We start from the raw sequence: 15,000 nt of genomic DNA, 5'->3' as shown, positions 1-15,000 counted from the left end.
AGAGAGAGAGAGAGAGAGAGAGAGAGAGAGAGAGAGAGAGAGAGAGAGAGAGAGAGAGAGAGAGAGAGAGAGAGAGAGAGAGAGAGAGATTCACTTTTATCGTAGTTGTGAAGAATTTACTAAGAACGCAGAAGAAAAAAAATTATTCAGCCTCTCTCTCTTCTCTCTCCCCTCCTCCACAGTCTCTCTCTATACTCTCTATATCTTCCTTTCTTATACAGCCTCTCTTTACCTTTTTCCCCCAGTTTCTTCTCTCCTGTTCCTTCTTCCTTCCTATACTGATTTCCTCTTCTTTACTCTTTCCTCCACTGCCCCTCTCTCTTTACCTCTTATTCCAATGTTTCCTCCCCATTTCTTCTTCCCTTCTTCCTACTTTCTTCTTTTTCCTCTCATTCCAAACTTCTCTTCTGTTTCTTCTTTCTTTCTTTCTATACAGCCTTTCTTTTTACCTCCCAAGTCCTATTTCTTCTCTTCCATGCCTTCTTTATTTCTTCCTACTACAGTTTCCCTTTTGTCTATCTTAATTTCTTGCTTCTTTTCTTTCGCATTTCTTTCCTCTCTTCCTTTACAATCTTCCTTTTTATCTCCAATCCTATATATATTTTTTTTTTATCTTCTATTCCTCCTTTTTTTCCATTACAGTCTCCCTTTTTTGTCTGTCTTTTTCTCTCTCTTCTTTTTCGCCTTCCCTTCTACACAGCCTCCCTTCTCCAGCCTCCCCTGTGCCTGCCTCTCTCCATTCCCAATCACCCGAGGCAGTCTCGTATCTCAACCTCGAATCACTTTCTCCACTTTACATAATACTTTCCCTTGTATGTGCGTAGTTATGTAGCACCGCCCCGCCAAAGATTACCTGTATACCTGGCGATACAATGATACACAAACCAGGCATTCTGTAGCGGAGGGTGTATTCTTCGTCACGGTCTAAAGAGTTACAAGGGAAGTACAATGAACGCCAAGTCAGGGAGAGAAAGCTGCGACGTGTGAGCAAGGAAGGAAAGTGAGGCGGGTTAAGTGCTGGCGGAATAAAATGGTTACCCTTCCACGTGTGCTTCTCAGGATGGTGTGTCCTGCAGACCGTTTTCTTTGTCGTTTGTTGCAATTGCCACGTGAACTATGGTAACTTGAAGACTCCTGCACTCACTGAATCGACGGGAATATATCGTTGTTTTGCTACTATAATAAAATACGGTAGAAATAAATATAAACTACTGGGGAAGAAATTTATAATAGAAGACAAAATAAATCCAATACAATAACCAATAAGATTCAGCTGATGTCATTCTGGTGTCTTGAATTCATTACATTTACTTCTGAATGTACAAACAATCGCACTTCATCTTTTTTTTATATAAGACAAAAAATGTTTCCACATATATGATCTGTGACGTTACTCAACCGCTTCATATTGAACCTCTGACGTGTTACCTCACTGGAGTAATCGTAGACGATAAAACTAGTCACTACAGGATTTATTTATTTAATGACTGCCTTCTGCTATTAATTGTGGCTTGACATACTACTCTAAACTTGTATCATATTCCATTAAGCTTGAGAAGTCACATTATTCATTTAGGTTCTTTTTAAAACTTTTTCTTCTCTTCCATGACTTCTTGCTTCTTATTACAGTTTCCCTTGTCTATCATAATTTCTTGTTTTTTTTTTCTTTATCATTTCTTCCCTTTCTTCCTATACAGCTTTCCTTTTTACCTCCCATCCTCGCCTCCCCCTTTTTTTTTATCTTCAATTCTTTTTTCTCCCCAACTCTCCTTAGTGTACATAAGTCTTCAGTCTCGAGTGAAACTGGTCTGCGGTGAAGGCCGCGTGTTGGCGCTGAGCAAGACACGTCTCCTTCCAAACTCGTCAACATGTAAAGTGAAGCAGCAAAACAACGAGTAAAAGTAACAGAAGAAAGTTAATTTACGAAAACACACACACACACACACACACACACACACACACACACACACACACACACACACACACACACAGAATAACCAATACCAGGTGCTGTGTACGTACATGTCAGCCGTGGAAGTAATAATACCCACCACACGCGTACACACGTATCCCAAAGAGAACCAAGTCACAAAAAAAAAAAAAAAAAAAAAAAAAAAAAAAACAGACCTACAGACACACTCACCTATTAAGAGGGTCGTAGGAACACAGGTAACTACTCCAGGTGTGTCTTGCTTACCTGTGTAGAATCTGGAGTGTTGCTTTCAGACATGCAAAGGTAAGGTTGGTCTTTGATAACACTTTACTGCATGCTTTAAAACTATACATGCTGTTAGTAGACGTGCGTGCGTACGTGTGTGTGTGTGTGTGTGTGTGTGTGTGTGTGTGTGTGTGTGTGTGTGTGTGTGTGTGTGTGTGTGTGTGTGTGTGTGTTTACATATTTGTATTTCCACACGATTAAGTCAAGCTCGTAATGTGTGTGTGTGTGTGTGTGTGTGTGTGTGTGTGTGTGTGTGTGTGTGTGTGTGTGTGTGTGTGTGTGTGTGTGTGTGTGTGTGTGTGTGTGTGTGTGTGTGTGTGTGTGTGTGTGTGTGTGTGTGTGTGTGTGTGTGTGTGTGTCCCCTCGGTGTACACTTTCCCTCAACAAACATCAGCCTCCACTTTCAAGGAAAATTACGAAGGAAAGTTTTCGCGGCCGCTGAGTGACCACAAGAGGGAAAGGGCCGGACACTTTCCTGTACGTTTTTTTCATGCCCGGTTATCTGCGAGGCGGGAGAAGATTGGGGGAGGGAGGAGGTGAAATGGAGGGGGGGGGGCAATGGAGAGCGACTGGGGACAGCGAATAGAGGAGACAGATGAGAAGAGAACTTAGTGGGGGAATTCAGATGACAGGAACAGTTATGGGGTACGAAAAGGGAAGTAAATAAAAGGGGAAATTTGAAAGGGTGAAGTATAAGGTGAATACAAGTGTGTAAAATATTAAGGGAAATACAGAGAGGAAGATATGAGAGGAAAAATTAGTGATATATAAGGGGGATGTATAATGTATAAGATATAAGGGTGAAATATGAGGGGAATGTAAATAGTATACTGTAATGTAAGAGGAATGATAAAGATGAAGTAGAGGGAAATGAAAAGAGACAAATATAATAGGTAGCTCTAGGTTCAGATTATCAATTAAATATTTCCTCTCCTCATAATCTGCAAGGAACATTCACCCGCATGAGTTTCTGAAAAAGAGTTACTATTTTAAACATTTTCAGGGAATTCTGTTAAGTAATAATGTGGTCTATTTATGTATCTATTATTTATTATTCATTTATTTATTTATTTTCGGTGTCGGTCGTATAGTGCTCATCATCATCATCATCATCATCATCATCATCATCATCATCATCATTAATCAGGAGAATGTTAGATACAACACTTTCCTTTGCAATATTTCAGTGTCAGTTCTTGTACCCACTGACAAATTCTAGTCTTCAGTTTCTTACTTAAACTTTCTTATGTAGCCTTTAAGTAAACCGCAGCCACGACTCTGAAGCAGGCATGTATACCTTTGATAACAGTTAAAGATCAGTATGTAAACAGTGACTATTTCCGGTAACAAAAAAAAAAAAATGTAGATAGGCACCGAATGACAAACATGAAGGATTTTACGTTGCTGGGATGAAGAAATCGGCAAATAAATAAAAAAATAAATAAATAAATAAATAAATTTACTACAGAGACTAAATCTTGTTCTTAAAATACTCCCTAACACTTTTAAAAATTATTATTCTCACCCCACTTTCTAACTTATTAAAACGTTCTCCAAAGTTTTGAAAATGCCAAGATTATTTAACAAGAGATTCTAAGTATGGAAAGCGAACAAAAGAAAGTGTTGATTCCATAATATATATAAATCCAGTGGTCAGCTTTCCCTGGTCAGTGTGTGTGTGTGTGTGTGTGTGTGTGTGTGTGTGTGTGTGTGTGTGTGTGTGTGTGTGTGTGTGTGTGTGTGTGTGTGTGTGTGTGTGTGTGTGTGTGTGTGTGTGTGGCCTGAGGGTTCAAATGGGAAAAGTTAAGCCTCAAGGTCATTGTACGGTGTTCGTGAGAGAGAGAGAGAGAGAGAGAGAGAGAGAGAGAGAGAGAGAGAGAGAGAGAGAGAGAGAGAGAGAGAGAGAGAGAGAGAGAGAGAGAGAGAGAGAGAGAGGAGAGAGAGAGAGAGAGAGAGAGAGAGATTACTTCAACTTTCGTGCACTTCCATCTAGTTTTTTTTGTTTCCTTCCCAACACGTAATGGAAAGTTGAAAAACAAAAAAAAAAAAAAGAGGAAAAATAAATATTGAAGAGTTTATAACGAAGGCGGACGTCATTCCAACGCCTAGAATGAGTAAAAGAGAAAACCGTGGATCGTAAAACTGCAATAAAAGAAGGCCTACTGAGATGTCTGTGTGTGTGTGTGTGTGTGTGTGTGTGTGTGTGTGTGTGTGTGTTAGTAAATAGATCTGTTAGTAATTCATCATGCAAATCAAAACGTGATATAAAAATACACATAAAAGCTAAACACACTTCCTTAATAAACAAAGACAGACAAATAGAGAGGCAGAAGAAAAGATGGAAAGAAAAGAGATCAATCAACACTCACCCTCCCTCCAGCAGTCCACCTCCTCCTCTTCCTCTTCCTCCTCCTCGTCCTCGTCCTTCTCATGGGCGCCGTGGACGTGGGCGGCTTGACTCCAGGTCCGCTTCCAGTACCGCGGTCGCCACTTCTTTGATCTCTGCCGGACTCTCAACCTGTAGAGGGACACACAAACCAAGCGAGTTTAGTGACCCGCATTCTCAAACCTTTCGGCGTCTTATCCCGACTCCTCCTAACAAGCTCTATTGAGAGTTATTGTGGCTTTCAAGGGTCACTCCATGATTCTATTGATAGTTAACAAGGCTATTTTGACACGCCTTTCCTGAATCACTAACAATTCCGAGACGTCTTTTCTTGTTCTACCACCTCCAAATACTGTCCTGCCTAGAAATCGCAAAAATGGATTCTTTTCAGTCCTTTTCTTTCTTGTAGATGTTTATACACCCTCCATACATTGTTTTTAGTGCTGGAAATCGTTGCATGTCGCAGTGAAGGCGTTAATGGGAAAGAGGCCACTGGGAATCTGAATGTCTACAGTGCTCATCGCTGTGGCCTCTGAACAGCCGTCCAGAGAGAGCAGCGTTTCAGAATATAGGTCAGAGTCAAACCAATTACAGTTCGATAGGTGGAGGAGTTCGTGAGCTAAGAGGCTGAGTGTTGGGAGCTGACTTGCCTTGTATCTGTGTGGCTATGAAAGAGACAGTACAAGACAACATAAGGATGAAATAAACATCAGCAGATCTTTTGGACCCTTACGAGGTAGTGATACCAAATAAATAAACATATAAATAAATAAATAAATAAATAAATAGATAAATAATAAATAAATAAATAAATAAATAAATAAATAAATAAATAAATAAACATACCAAATTGAGAAAAAAGACTAGGGAATTGAAAAAAAGTCATTTAGCTGAGAAATCAGAAAAAAAAACGACAAAAGACAAATACATAATACGGGGATGGAGAGAGAGAGAGAGAGAGAGAGAGAGAGAGAGAGAGAGAGAGAGAGAGAGAGAGAGAGAGAGAGAAGCGTTACTTCCAACAATTATCATTATACTCCTCCCTACCTCATCCAGCATACTCTCTCTCTCTCTCTCTCTCTCTCTCTCTCTCTTACTTACCACTCCTTCAGAACAGACTGCAATCTCGCTACTAAAGGTAACACCGCCATTGTTTGTCACGGGAAACAATAAGAAGGCAACACTAACTCAAGCAAACACTGACAGACCACTCCTTCACGTAACAATCCCACCGTCACATCGGACACGTAACGGTGATTATAACAGTATTGGTTTCCCTCAACTAGCGTAAGTGTTCATTGAAACTATTTATTTTTATCTAGTGGTTGTAAGTAGGATTTGAGTTCAGCTTGTGTTATCCTGCCTTCATGTACAATTTTGTGGTTAAATACTAAAAAAGTCATGAGAATATTTAAGTTCATATTATTATTATTGTCATTATTATTATTATTATTTTTTTTTTCGTTTCAAAGCGTCTTATTTCAAGCAGTCACTTCACACGGTTTTTTCTTATCCTATTCATGTAGTTTAACTTTATTTTCTTATTATGTTTGCGTAAGTTCTGCCTTCCCTTACAGTCACATTTCATTAGGTCTTCCTTCTACTCGCAACTCATCAGTTTTCGTCTCTGCATCAATGTTCAATCTGGTATCAATAAAATTATATTGCAACACTTATTTCACATCAGTTTCAGTCTTTTTGCATCATCAGTCTTCCTTAAAGCACCAATGTAATTCCACTCCACTCTAATATGATAAATTTCAAGTGTCTGTCAATCCTTCAGTCATACGAAAAATTCAGTCACCTTTATTTCACGTCAGTTTTAGCGCTTCTGTATCAATGTTCCTCCCACCAACAACAAACCATTCACTTCCACCCTTAATTTTAGTCTCTACGATGATGTGCTATGGTCCACAAGCAAATCATCCTTCCCTCATCAGTTCACATAAATTCCATCCATATTAAACACTCCACATCGATCTTCTGTCTTCACACGACCTTCAGTTCACACCACTCAAGACTTCCTATCAAATTCCCCTCACAACATCACTAAGCACAAGTTATCAGCTCCCCTCAGTCTCAGTTTCAAATCAGGACACTTCACAACACCGCCAGAAAAACACATCGACAACGGCCAGTAAATAAAGATAATCCACAAGTCTCGTAGTACTGAATATGTAGCGGCATTTCCCGGTCACAAGCCGAGCGGGTACGCGTGGGAGTAGGAACAAGTAACGTGTGGAGAGTGAGGGAATAAGCCCGCGTGGTGGTTTAAACTGAGGGAGAGGGAGGGAGAGAGGGACACTGCATTCTGTTCCCCACCCTTCTCTCCCTCCACCTCTCCCTCCTCTATGACTCATCCCTCGTCCGTTATATCTCCCGCTGGCTTCCTCGTGACTCCAAAGCGAACGGACTAATGTGATTAAATGTTGCGCCACATTAAGTATTCCCTCTTTATCTGATATATTCCACTTTAATGCTTATGGTACTAATGTCTTGTGTTTTTAGTGTGTATTTTGCGTATGCTGTTATATTTGTGTTGTTCAGAGTGGGCTTAAGGCAGTAGCCTGACCGTGTGTCTGTGTGTGTGTATTGTGTTCGTGTATGTTTGTGTATTGTCTTCTCGTCAGACTAAACCCTCGTCTCTGATACAACTTCTCTCTCTCTCTCTCTCTCTCTCTCTCTCTCTCTCTCTCTCTCTCTCTCTCTCTCTCTCTCTCTCTCTCATACACGATTATTGACTCACGGTTTTAACTAAATATTCTATCCGTTTCCGTGTGTGTGTGTGTGCAAAAACGAGAGCAGTAGGTTTCATGACTCATCTTCCCTCCCTCGCTCCCCTCCCCTCCTCTCCTCTCCTTTCCCTAGGGGTCCCTTGTTACTTTTTCTCTTTTACATCCCTCATCCCATTCCACCTTCCCCTCCTTTTCCATCCCCTCTCATCCTCTCCTCTCTCTTCTTGGCTGCTACACCATTTTTTCTAGTTATTTAATCTGGTTTTACTTTAATTTTCTCTCTTACAAACAATAAAGACTTTTTTGCTGCTTGTTCTTCCTTTACGCTCCTTTGGGTTCCGTTCTCCTCAAGGTGACCGTCAACAGATCTTAGTCATCGCGCTTCATCAATGCACCGGAAATTAGTGTGAAATACAAAACTATCCGGTGTGTGTGTGTGTGTGTGTGTAGAAAGTAATGAATGTATTAGGTGTATGTATGTATGTATGTATGTATGTATGTATGAAAGTGTATATGTATATGTATGTATGCATGTATGTATAAATCAATGTATAAGTGGCCCATGTGTTCCTTTTCCAGTACACGCAATCTAGAAAAAGGAACAAACATGAACAAGGTAACAATGCGTATTACTTCTTTATAAGCATCAAATTAGTAACTGTGGTTGAGTCACCCAGAGAAGCGCCACGAGAGAAAACGACCTTGTCGCTTTGTTTTGATGGTAGACTAAAGTGTACCGCGCTGGCCTCCTTCCTCTCTCTCTCTCTCTCTCTCTCTCTCTCTCTCTCTCTCTCTCTCTCTCTCTCTCTCTCTCTCTCTCTCTCTCTCTTGGAAACATTAAAAAGTATAATCTGTACTTAGAAACACGATGATTAGAACATTAAAAATAAGAGCAAAACTCAAACCACCACCACCACCACTTCTACTGCTAGCGCTACTACTACTACTACTACTACTACTACTACTACTACTACTACTAAATTAACAACAACAACAACAACAACAACAACAACAACAACAACAACAACGACAACAACAACTACTACCACTACTACTATTACTACTACTACTACTACTACTACAATTACTACTGACGAAGGCCACTCACAAGGGTATCTGGGTAGTGATCCTGACGGGGCCGCAGATGCTGGTGTCCGTCTCCGTGTCACTGAGGTCCACCCACTCATCCGAGGTCTCACTCTTTCCCTCCGTGGGTGAGAGAGACGGGGATGGCGCCCCCTCCGCTCCCTCTCCGGCTAGCATGAGAAGGGAGGGTACAGGGCCTCCTATAGATGAGAGAGAGAGAGAGAGAGAGAGAGAGAGAGAGAGAGAGAGAGAGAGAGAGAGAGAGAGAGAGAGAGAGAGAGAGAGAGAGAGAGAGAGAGAGAGAGAGAGAGTTATACAGGTAAATCAACTACTAAAACAAAAATGCCGCCAAATATGCACCACTCTCAAGAAGAAGAAGAAGAAGAAGAAGAAGAAGAAGAAGAAGAAGAAGAAGAAGAAGAAAAAGAAGAAGAAGAAGAAGATTGATAAACAACAGAGACAGGAACAGCACGCACACGCATGCACTCACTCACGCACACAGTCACTTACTCACTGAATCACTCACCGTAACTTCTGGAGGAGGGTGTGGTTGGGGCGTGGGTAGTGGGCGGGGAGGACGGTGGGTGGAGGACGGAGGCGGCGGCGGTGGTGGTGGTGGTGATGGTGGGTGTGAGTTCCAGCGACGCCCCAATGCGGGTCAGCTTGTAGGAGAAGACTTCGTGCACGCCGCCCTCACTTCCATCTGTGGCAGGAGGAGGAGGAGGAGGAGGAGGAGGAGGAGGAGGAGGAGGAGGAGGAGGAAGAGAATGGGTGGGGTAAGTTCTGCGTATGTACGTGATTGAATGCATGTGAGTGTAGATGGTGGAAAGCTTACACAAACATAACCTTGTCACACACACACACACACACACACACACACACACACACACACACACACACACACACACACAGACCGCAAGAACTAACTAGGTAACACTCAGATAATGTCGTCATGCAATAGTCTAAAAATGTGACAAACAGCTTCCGTAGACTTAAAATAAACTTGACAGGCATTCTCCGCAGACTTAAACCACAGAGGAAATCTAAGGTAGCTTTTCTCAATGCCCCAAAAATATCTCGATTAACTCTCTACATATTTCAATTTAATGCAGATGCCACAGAACACTTGACTGGACTATAAATCGAATATGGGTTTGTATGTTGATAAATAAAGGATGCATTTTAAGCCTCTACGTAAGATTCCTCATGATCACAGGTGTACAGTTCATATTGCATAGCTTTAGTTGAAGTATGCGCTTACTGAGTGTCTTCCAGTTAATGCATGTGGTCGCTCGGTGTGTGTGTGTGTGTGTGTCTGTGTGTGTGTGTGTGTGTGTGTGTGTGTGTGTGTGTGTGTGTGTGTGTGTGTGTGTGTGTGTGTGTGTGTGTGTGTGTGTGTGTGTGTGTGTGTGTGTGTGTGTGTGTGTGTGTGTGTATTGTACAAGGTTATATGTATATAAGCTTCCCCTTCCCCCATCTACACACACACACACACACACACACACACACACACACACACACACACACACACACACACACACACACACACACACACACACACACACACACACTACCAATAATCAGTAACTTCCCGGACAGGTGTGAGAGCCTTGTTCTGACGCCTTGTTACCTGTTCTTCCAGGTATTTCACGCGTGTCCGGTGGGCGAGGACAAGCTGGGGGCAGGAAAGAGCAACAAAGCCACGATGGTCACTGATGGGAACTTTAAGGCAGGGGAAATGTGGCTGAGTGAAGGGGAATTGGGCAAAGTGAAGGGAACTGTGACTGTATTGAAAATAATAGGGTGGATTTTAAGAGGAGTGAGACAAAGCAGATAGTAATAATGATGAATAAAGGGCAATGCGTGGCGAGGGACAGGTGGTGAGATGCGGGCGGGTAGTGGGAAAAAATAATACGCGTATGATTACGTTTCTCTGTCTACTTTTTTTCATATTCCAGCATCCGTTTGTGGAAATGGTTCTCTCTCTCTCTCTCTCTCTCTCTCTCTCTCTCTCTCTCTCTCTCTCTCTCTCTCTGTGACTCACCTTCACTAACATCGGGGGAGCATCCGTCACGCGCCGTGGTGCTGCAGTCATCGCGGGGATCGGGCGAGCCTGTCTCAGCCTCAGGCACTTCCTGAATGCAAGACACGGCCAGGGCAGGCACGCCGGGCGGGTACACGGGCTCGTAGGAGTGGGACGTTTGGGAGGCGTTGTACATCGCCACCTCGTCGTACATGTAGCTGATGGAGTCTAGCTGGTCCTCTCTCACCACCGCGAAGTGTGCCGTCACCACGCCGCCGTCACAGTCATCGTACTGGCTGGAGTCAGAGCGAGGTGGATTCACGGTGTCGTAGCCTTCGGATGGCGGCTGGATGGTGTCGTAGCCCACCGTGGAGGGCGCGCGGATGTCGTCATACCCACAGGAGGACGGGGCCCGCACGTCATCGTAACTCACGGCACTCGCGGCCCCGATGTAGTCGTAAGACACCGTGTGGGTGTCCTCGGCGCCGCCCCGCTGCGTCAGCTCGGCATAGCTGTGGTGCGCGGCGCTCTCCTTCACCCGCCCAGGAAAGGCAGTCCTCCCGTAGCGACAGTAGTTCCGCACGCCAGGCTGACGTGTGAAGGGCGACCGCTCGGGCTCCTCCTCCTCGTCCTCGTCCGCCTCTACCTCCTGCAGTTCCGGCATATCCACCGAGCCTGAGTGCTGTATGCTGCCCTCGCTCCACAGGAAGGAACAGTTGGGTCTGATGCCCCGCCCCTCGAGCTTCTCTCTGTTGCGCTGCAGCTTCTCAAGGTTCGGTGCATAAAGGTTCTCGTAGATATTCTCCGTCTCGCCGCTGCTGTCACTCTCCGCGCCGCTCTTATCCGACGCAGCAGACTTGCGCAGAGCTCCTTCTCTTGCCCCGAGCTTAACGACTCCGTGGGAGGGTCTGGGATGGGCGTGTTGGGCGGGGGAGGTAAGGGCAGGGTGGCGGAGGAGGGCGGGGAGGGTATCGGGGTCTTGGGAGGGGGAGGCAGGGTCATGGAGTGGGAGGAGGAGGAGGAGGGCACCTGGGGGCTGTCATAGAGGCTCTCAGTGTCGAAGGTAAACACGGACGTCTCTTGTGACTTCCTCAGGGTGAGAGGGAGGGTGAGGGAGGAGCCAGGAAGAGTCTGGAGGGAGGTGGAAGCATTGAGGGGGTTTAGTGACTCTCCTCCTCCTCCTCCTCCTTCTCCTTCGCCCTCCTCTGCCTCCTCCTTTGCGATCTGCTCCATTATTTTGTCTTTGTATTTCTTCCTGTCACGGCTTCTTGATCTCGAGCGGATGTTCCATTTACCATAAGTTCCTTCCTCTTTATCATCTTTCTTCTTATTCTTCCCTTCCTTCTTTGAGTCCTCTAATGCGGCTTTCTTCTCTTCCTCCTTCTTTTTCTCCTCCTCTTTGGCTTTTTTCTTCCGTTCTTGACTCTTTTCTCTGAGTTTCTTGAAGGTAAACCTATCATACGTCCTCCCTTCCCTATCCTTCTCGCACTCCTCTCCTCCCTCCGATTTATCCTCCTCTCCCTCCTTCTTTTTGTCCCTCCTCTCCCTGGAGCGCCCTCGCTTATACCACTTCTCTCTGTCGGCCGAAGGAGATCTGTTCCTCCTCTCCCTCTCCTCCTTCCTCTCGGCGTCCTTTTCTTTGGTCTTCTTCACCGTGTTCTTGACGGCAGATTTAACGGCGGTATAGATGCGGCTCTCCTGCGCCTTCACCGCCTTCTTCGACTTCGCCTCCGAGCACACCGAACTCACCTCAGAGGTCGCGTCGTCTAGTCCACTGCTCTCCACTGACCTCGAGTCCGCCTCTGGTTGTTTCTCCTCCTCGTAGCCTTCAGGAGTGGCCTTTGGGGTCTCTACTGACGCCTCTGGAGACTGGGAGGTGGAAGGCGTTGGTTCCTCGAGTGAGGCGGAACTGCAGGTCGCAGAGGATTGAGTCACATCCTTGCTCTCTGACTCAAGAAGGTCCATCATTCCTTTCTCCTCAGAGTCCACGATCTTACCTTCCTTTGCTGCTTTTTCTTCCTCGTTCACACAGGCATACACATCCTTCTCCTGATGCGAGTCTTTGTCCTCAGGGTCCTCGTCCACACCCCTCAGAGCCACGGCGCTATCCTCACTCCTGAAGGTGTCTGAGGAGGCTACAGTGTCCAGAGAGCAGTCCTCCGGGAGCGGAGAGGCGTGGCCGGGAACGCTGGGGACACGAAGCCTCGGCGATAGCTGGTACCCATCGGCAGAGATGCCAGAGTCCAAAGAGTCCGATTTGGAGTGTCTCTCCGGCAGGGTAGCGGTGAATCGTCCTGCTGAGGAAGTGACAGAAGAGGCCAGACTCCCTCCCTCACCTACATCGTCAGGAGGTCGTAAGCGGAGGGTGGAGGACGGCCTGACTTCGATGTTGGTGTAGGGCGGTGACTGCTCCCTCGTTGCGTCCCTCTGACACTTCTCCTCGTCGGTGCTCTCGTCCTCCGTGTCCTCGTCCTCGCTCTCTCCTTTAAACTTGCTGGAGGAGAGAGCAGTCTTGATCCTCTCGCACACCTTCTCCTCGTCTGTCTTGTTGTCCCCCACGCCCGTAGAGCTGCGTCTTCTCGACACACCACGCCGCGCCCTCACCGTCCTCGGTCGTCCAGACCTCATCGGGGGAGACCTGGACGAGGAGGACGGCGGGCGAAGCGTCGAGGGTGAGCTGGGAGACGGCGACCTGGAGTTTGACGCCCTGGCAGTAGGTGACCTGGAGGAGAGCGACCTGGGCGTGGAGGTTCTGGAGGAGGGCGACTGTGACTTTGGTGACCTGGAAGTGGGTGATCTGGAGGTGGGTGACCTACAATTGGGTGACCTGGAGGTGGGTGATCTTGAGTTTGGTGATCTTGAATTTGGTGATCTTGAGTTTGGTGACCGTGAGTTTGGTGACCGTGAGTTGGGTGACCGTGAATTGGGTGATCTTGTATTTGGTGACCGTGAGTTGGGTGACCTTGAGTTGGGTGACCTTGAGTTGGGTGATCTTGTATTCGGTGATCTTGAGTTGGGTGACTTCGTGTTGGGGGACCTGCCGTGCTTACCGTTCACCCGACGTAGGTTCAGCATGGCCAGCTCCCCTGCAGCCACGCCTCTTCGCTGCTCCCTGTTCTTCTCCTCTTTGCGGCTCTTCTCCGTCAGCACCCCGACGCCCTCCTTATCTAGGCGCACGAACTTCTGCCGTGTCCTGTGCACCGTGCCGACTCTCGGGGCGAGGGGCGGGATGCGCGTCTTGTGCAGCGTGACCTGCGGCAGATCGTGGGGTCCCGCTGCCTGGTTCTGTGAGATCATTGTGTTGAATTTGTCTGTCAGCGCCGCCACAGTGCTTGGCTTGATGGTCACGCTCAGTCGATACTCTGCCTTCCGCGCCCCCTTCATGTGGTCCATGCGTCCGTTCTTGGAGTCCTTCCGCCGGAGTTTGACGGCCTGGGTTTTCACGAAACTCTCGCCCTCCAGCACCTTGGCCCGCGAAGTGTAGGAGAGGCTGCCTCGCCGCACCACACGCCCGCCCGTCTTGAAGCTCTCCGCCCGCCTCACGGGGTTTACCTTCAGCGTGGGCTCCAGGTCCTTCCGTGACTTGTATCCTGCTGACTCGATCTTCTTCACCACCGGCGCCTTCTCCGCTGGGGACTCGTGCAGGTGCTGCGTTTGGTGTACAGTGTGGGAGAGTGGCTCGTCCTCCTCATCTGCCTCCCCCTCGTCCTCCACATCCTCATCGTCCTCGTCCATTCCCCTCCTCAAGAAGTTGGGTCTCCAGTTTTTCCTCTTGTGCACCTTTGCATACTCCGGGATGGGCGCGCCGTCCCGGAACAGCACGCGGCCATAGGCGCCACCCCAGGGCTGCCCTGCCGCCACCGTTGTGGTGGTGGTGAGGGTGGTGGTGGTGGTGGTGGTGACAGCAGGGGAAGTGGTGGTAGTGATGGTGGCGACAGAGGAGGTGGTGGTGGTTGCAACAGGGGAGGTGGTGCTGGTGGTGACATTGGTAACAGTGGTGGTGGCGGTGCTCTGGGAGGTGATGGTTGTGGTGGTGGCGGCACCGGTGGTACCTGTGTTCCCCGCGGGCACCTTCTTGCGCCGCTGGGACGCCCTGGTGGTCCTGATAGAGGCCGGGCGGGCCCGGCGGGACACCTCAGGCGTCTTCACCACTGTGATGTTGAGCTTGGCTTTCACCTGGCTGGGAGTTGTGGTGGTGGCAGAGGCACAGCTGGCGGCGGTGACAGCTGTTATCGCCCCGCCTTCCCCTCTCGAGTCCTCCTGAAGAAGGTTCTGTAACAGAATCTTCTTGGCCACGCACTTAGATTCTGTCGTGGTCCCGCGCGCCGGCCTCTTCTCCCGCTCCCTGGCAGGGGCGTGGAAGGGCGCGTCACATCCCCTGCTGGCCAGGCTGAAGCTGCTGGGTACGTGGCTGGCCTCCACGGCAGCGAAGTCCACGCCTTCGTACGTCAGGTTGTTGACTTGGTTGTAAAACCTCGCCCTCACGGCGTCCAGGGTGCTGCCTCGGTTTTCCAACCACGCGTCCTCGTCAGCCTCCTGTGGGGGGCGAGAG

General features: G+C 47.3%; 1 protein-coding gene across 1 annotated transcript in view; it reads right to left on the bottom strand.

Annotated features, from left to right (window-relative positions):
- Positions 1 to 15,000, bottom strand: part of LOC135115082 (uncharacterized) — a 70,703-nt gene that overhangs the window by 54,915 nt on the left and 788 nt on the right. Inside the window, exons 1-6 of the mRNA XM_064031573.1 lie at positions 14,501 to 15,000; positions 11,524 to 14,299; positions 10,470 to 11,356; positions 8,952 to 9,128; positions 8,448 to 8,625; positions 4,588 to 4,736 (exon numbers count right to left, since the gene is read on the bottom strand). The exon at positions 14,501 to 15,000 is cut by the window's right edge and continues 788 nt beyond it. Coding sequence (XP_063887643.1) covers positions 4,588 to 4,736; positions 8,448 to 8,625; positions 8,952 to 9,128; positions 10,470 to 11,356; positions 11,524 to 14,299; positions 14,501 to 15,000 — 4,667 coding nt within the window. The remainder of the gene's footprint in view (positions 1 to 4,587; positions 4,737 to 8,447; positions 8,626 to 8,951; positions 9,129 to 10,469; positions 11,357 to 11,523; positions 14,300 to 14,500) is intronic.

This window comes from Scylla paramamosain, chromosome 28, assembly GCF_035594125.1.
Source record: "Scylla paramamosain isolate STU-SP2022 chromosome 28, ASM3559412v1, whole genome shotgun sequence".
In the NCBI taxonomy this organism is placed as follows: Eukaryota; Metazoa; Arthropoda; class Malacostraca; order Decapoda; family Portunidae; genus Scylla; species Scylla paramamosain.
Note: the sequence above shows the minus strand (reverse complement) of the source record. Positions and strands in the feature narration are given on the sequence as shown.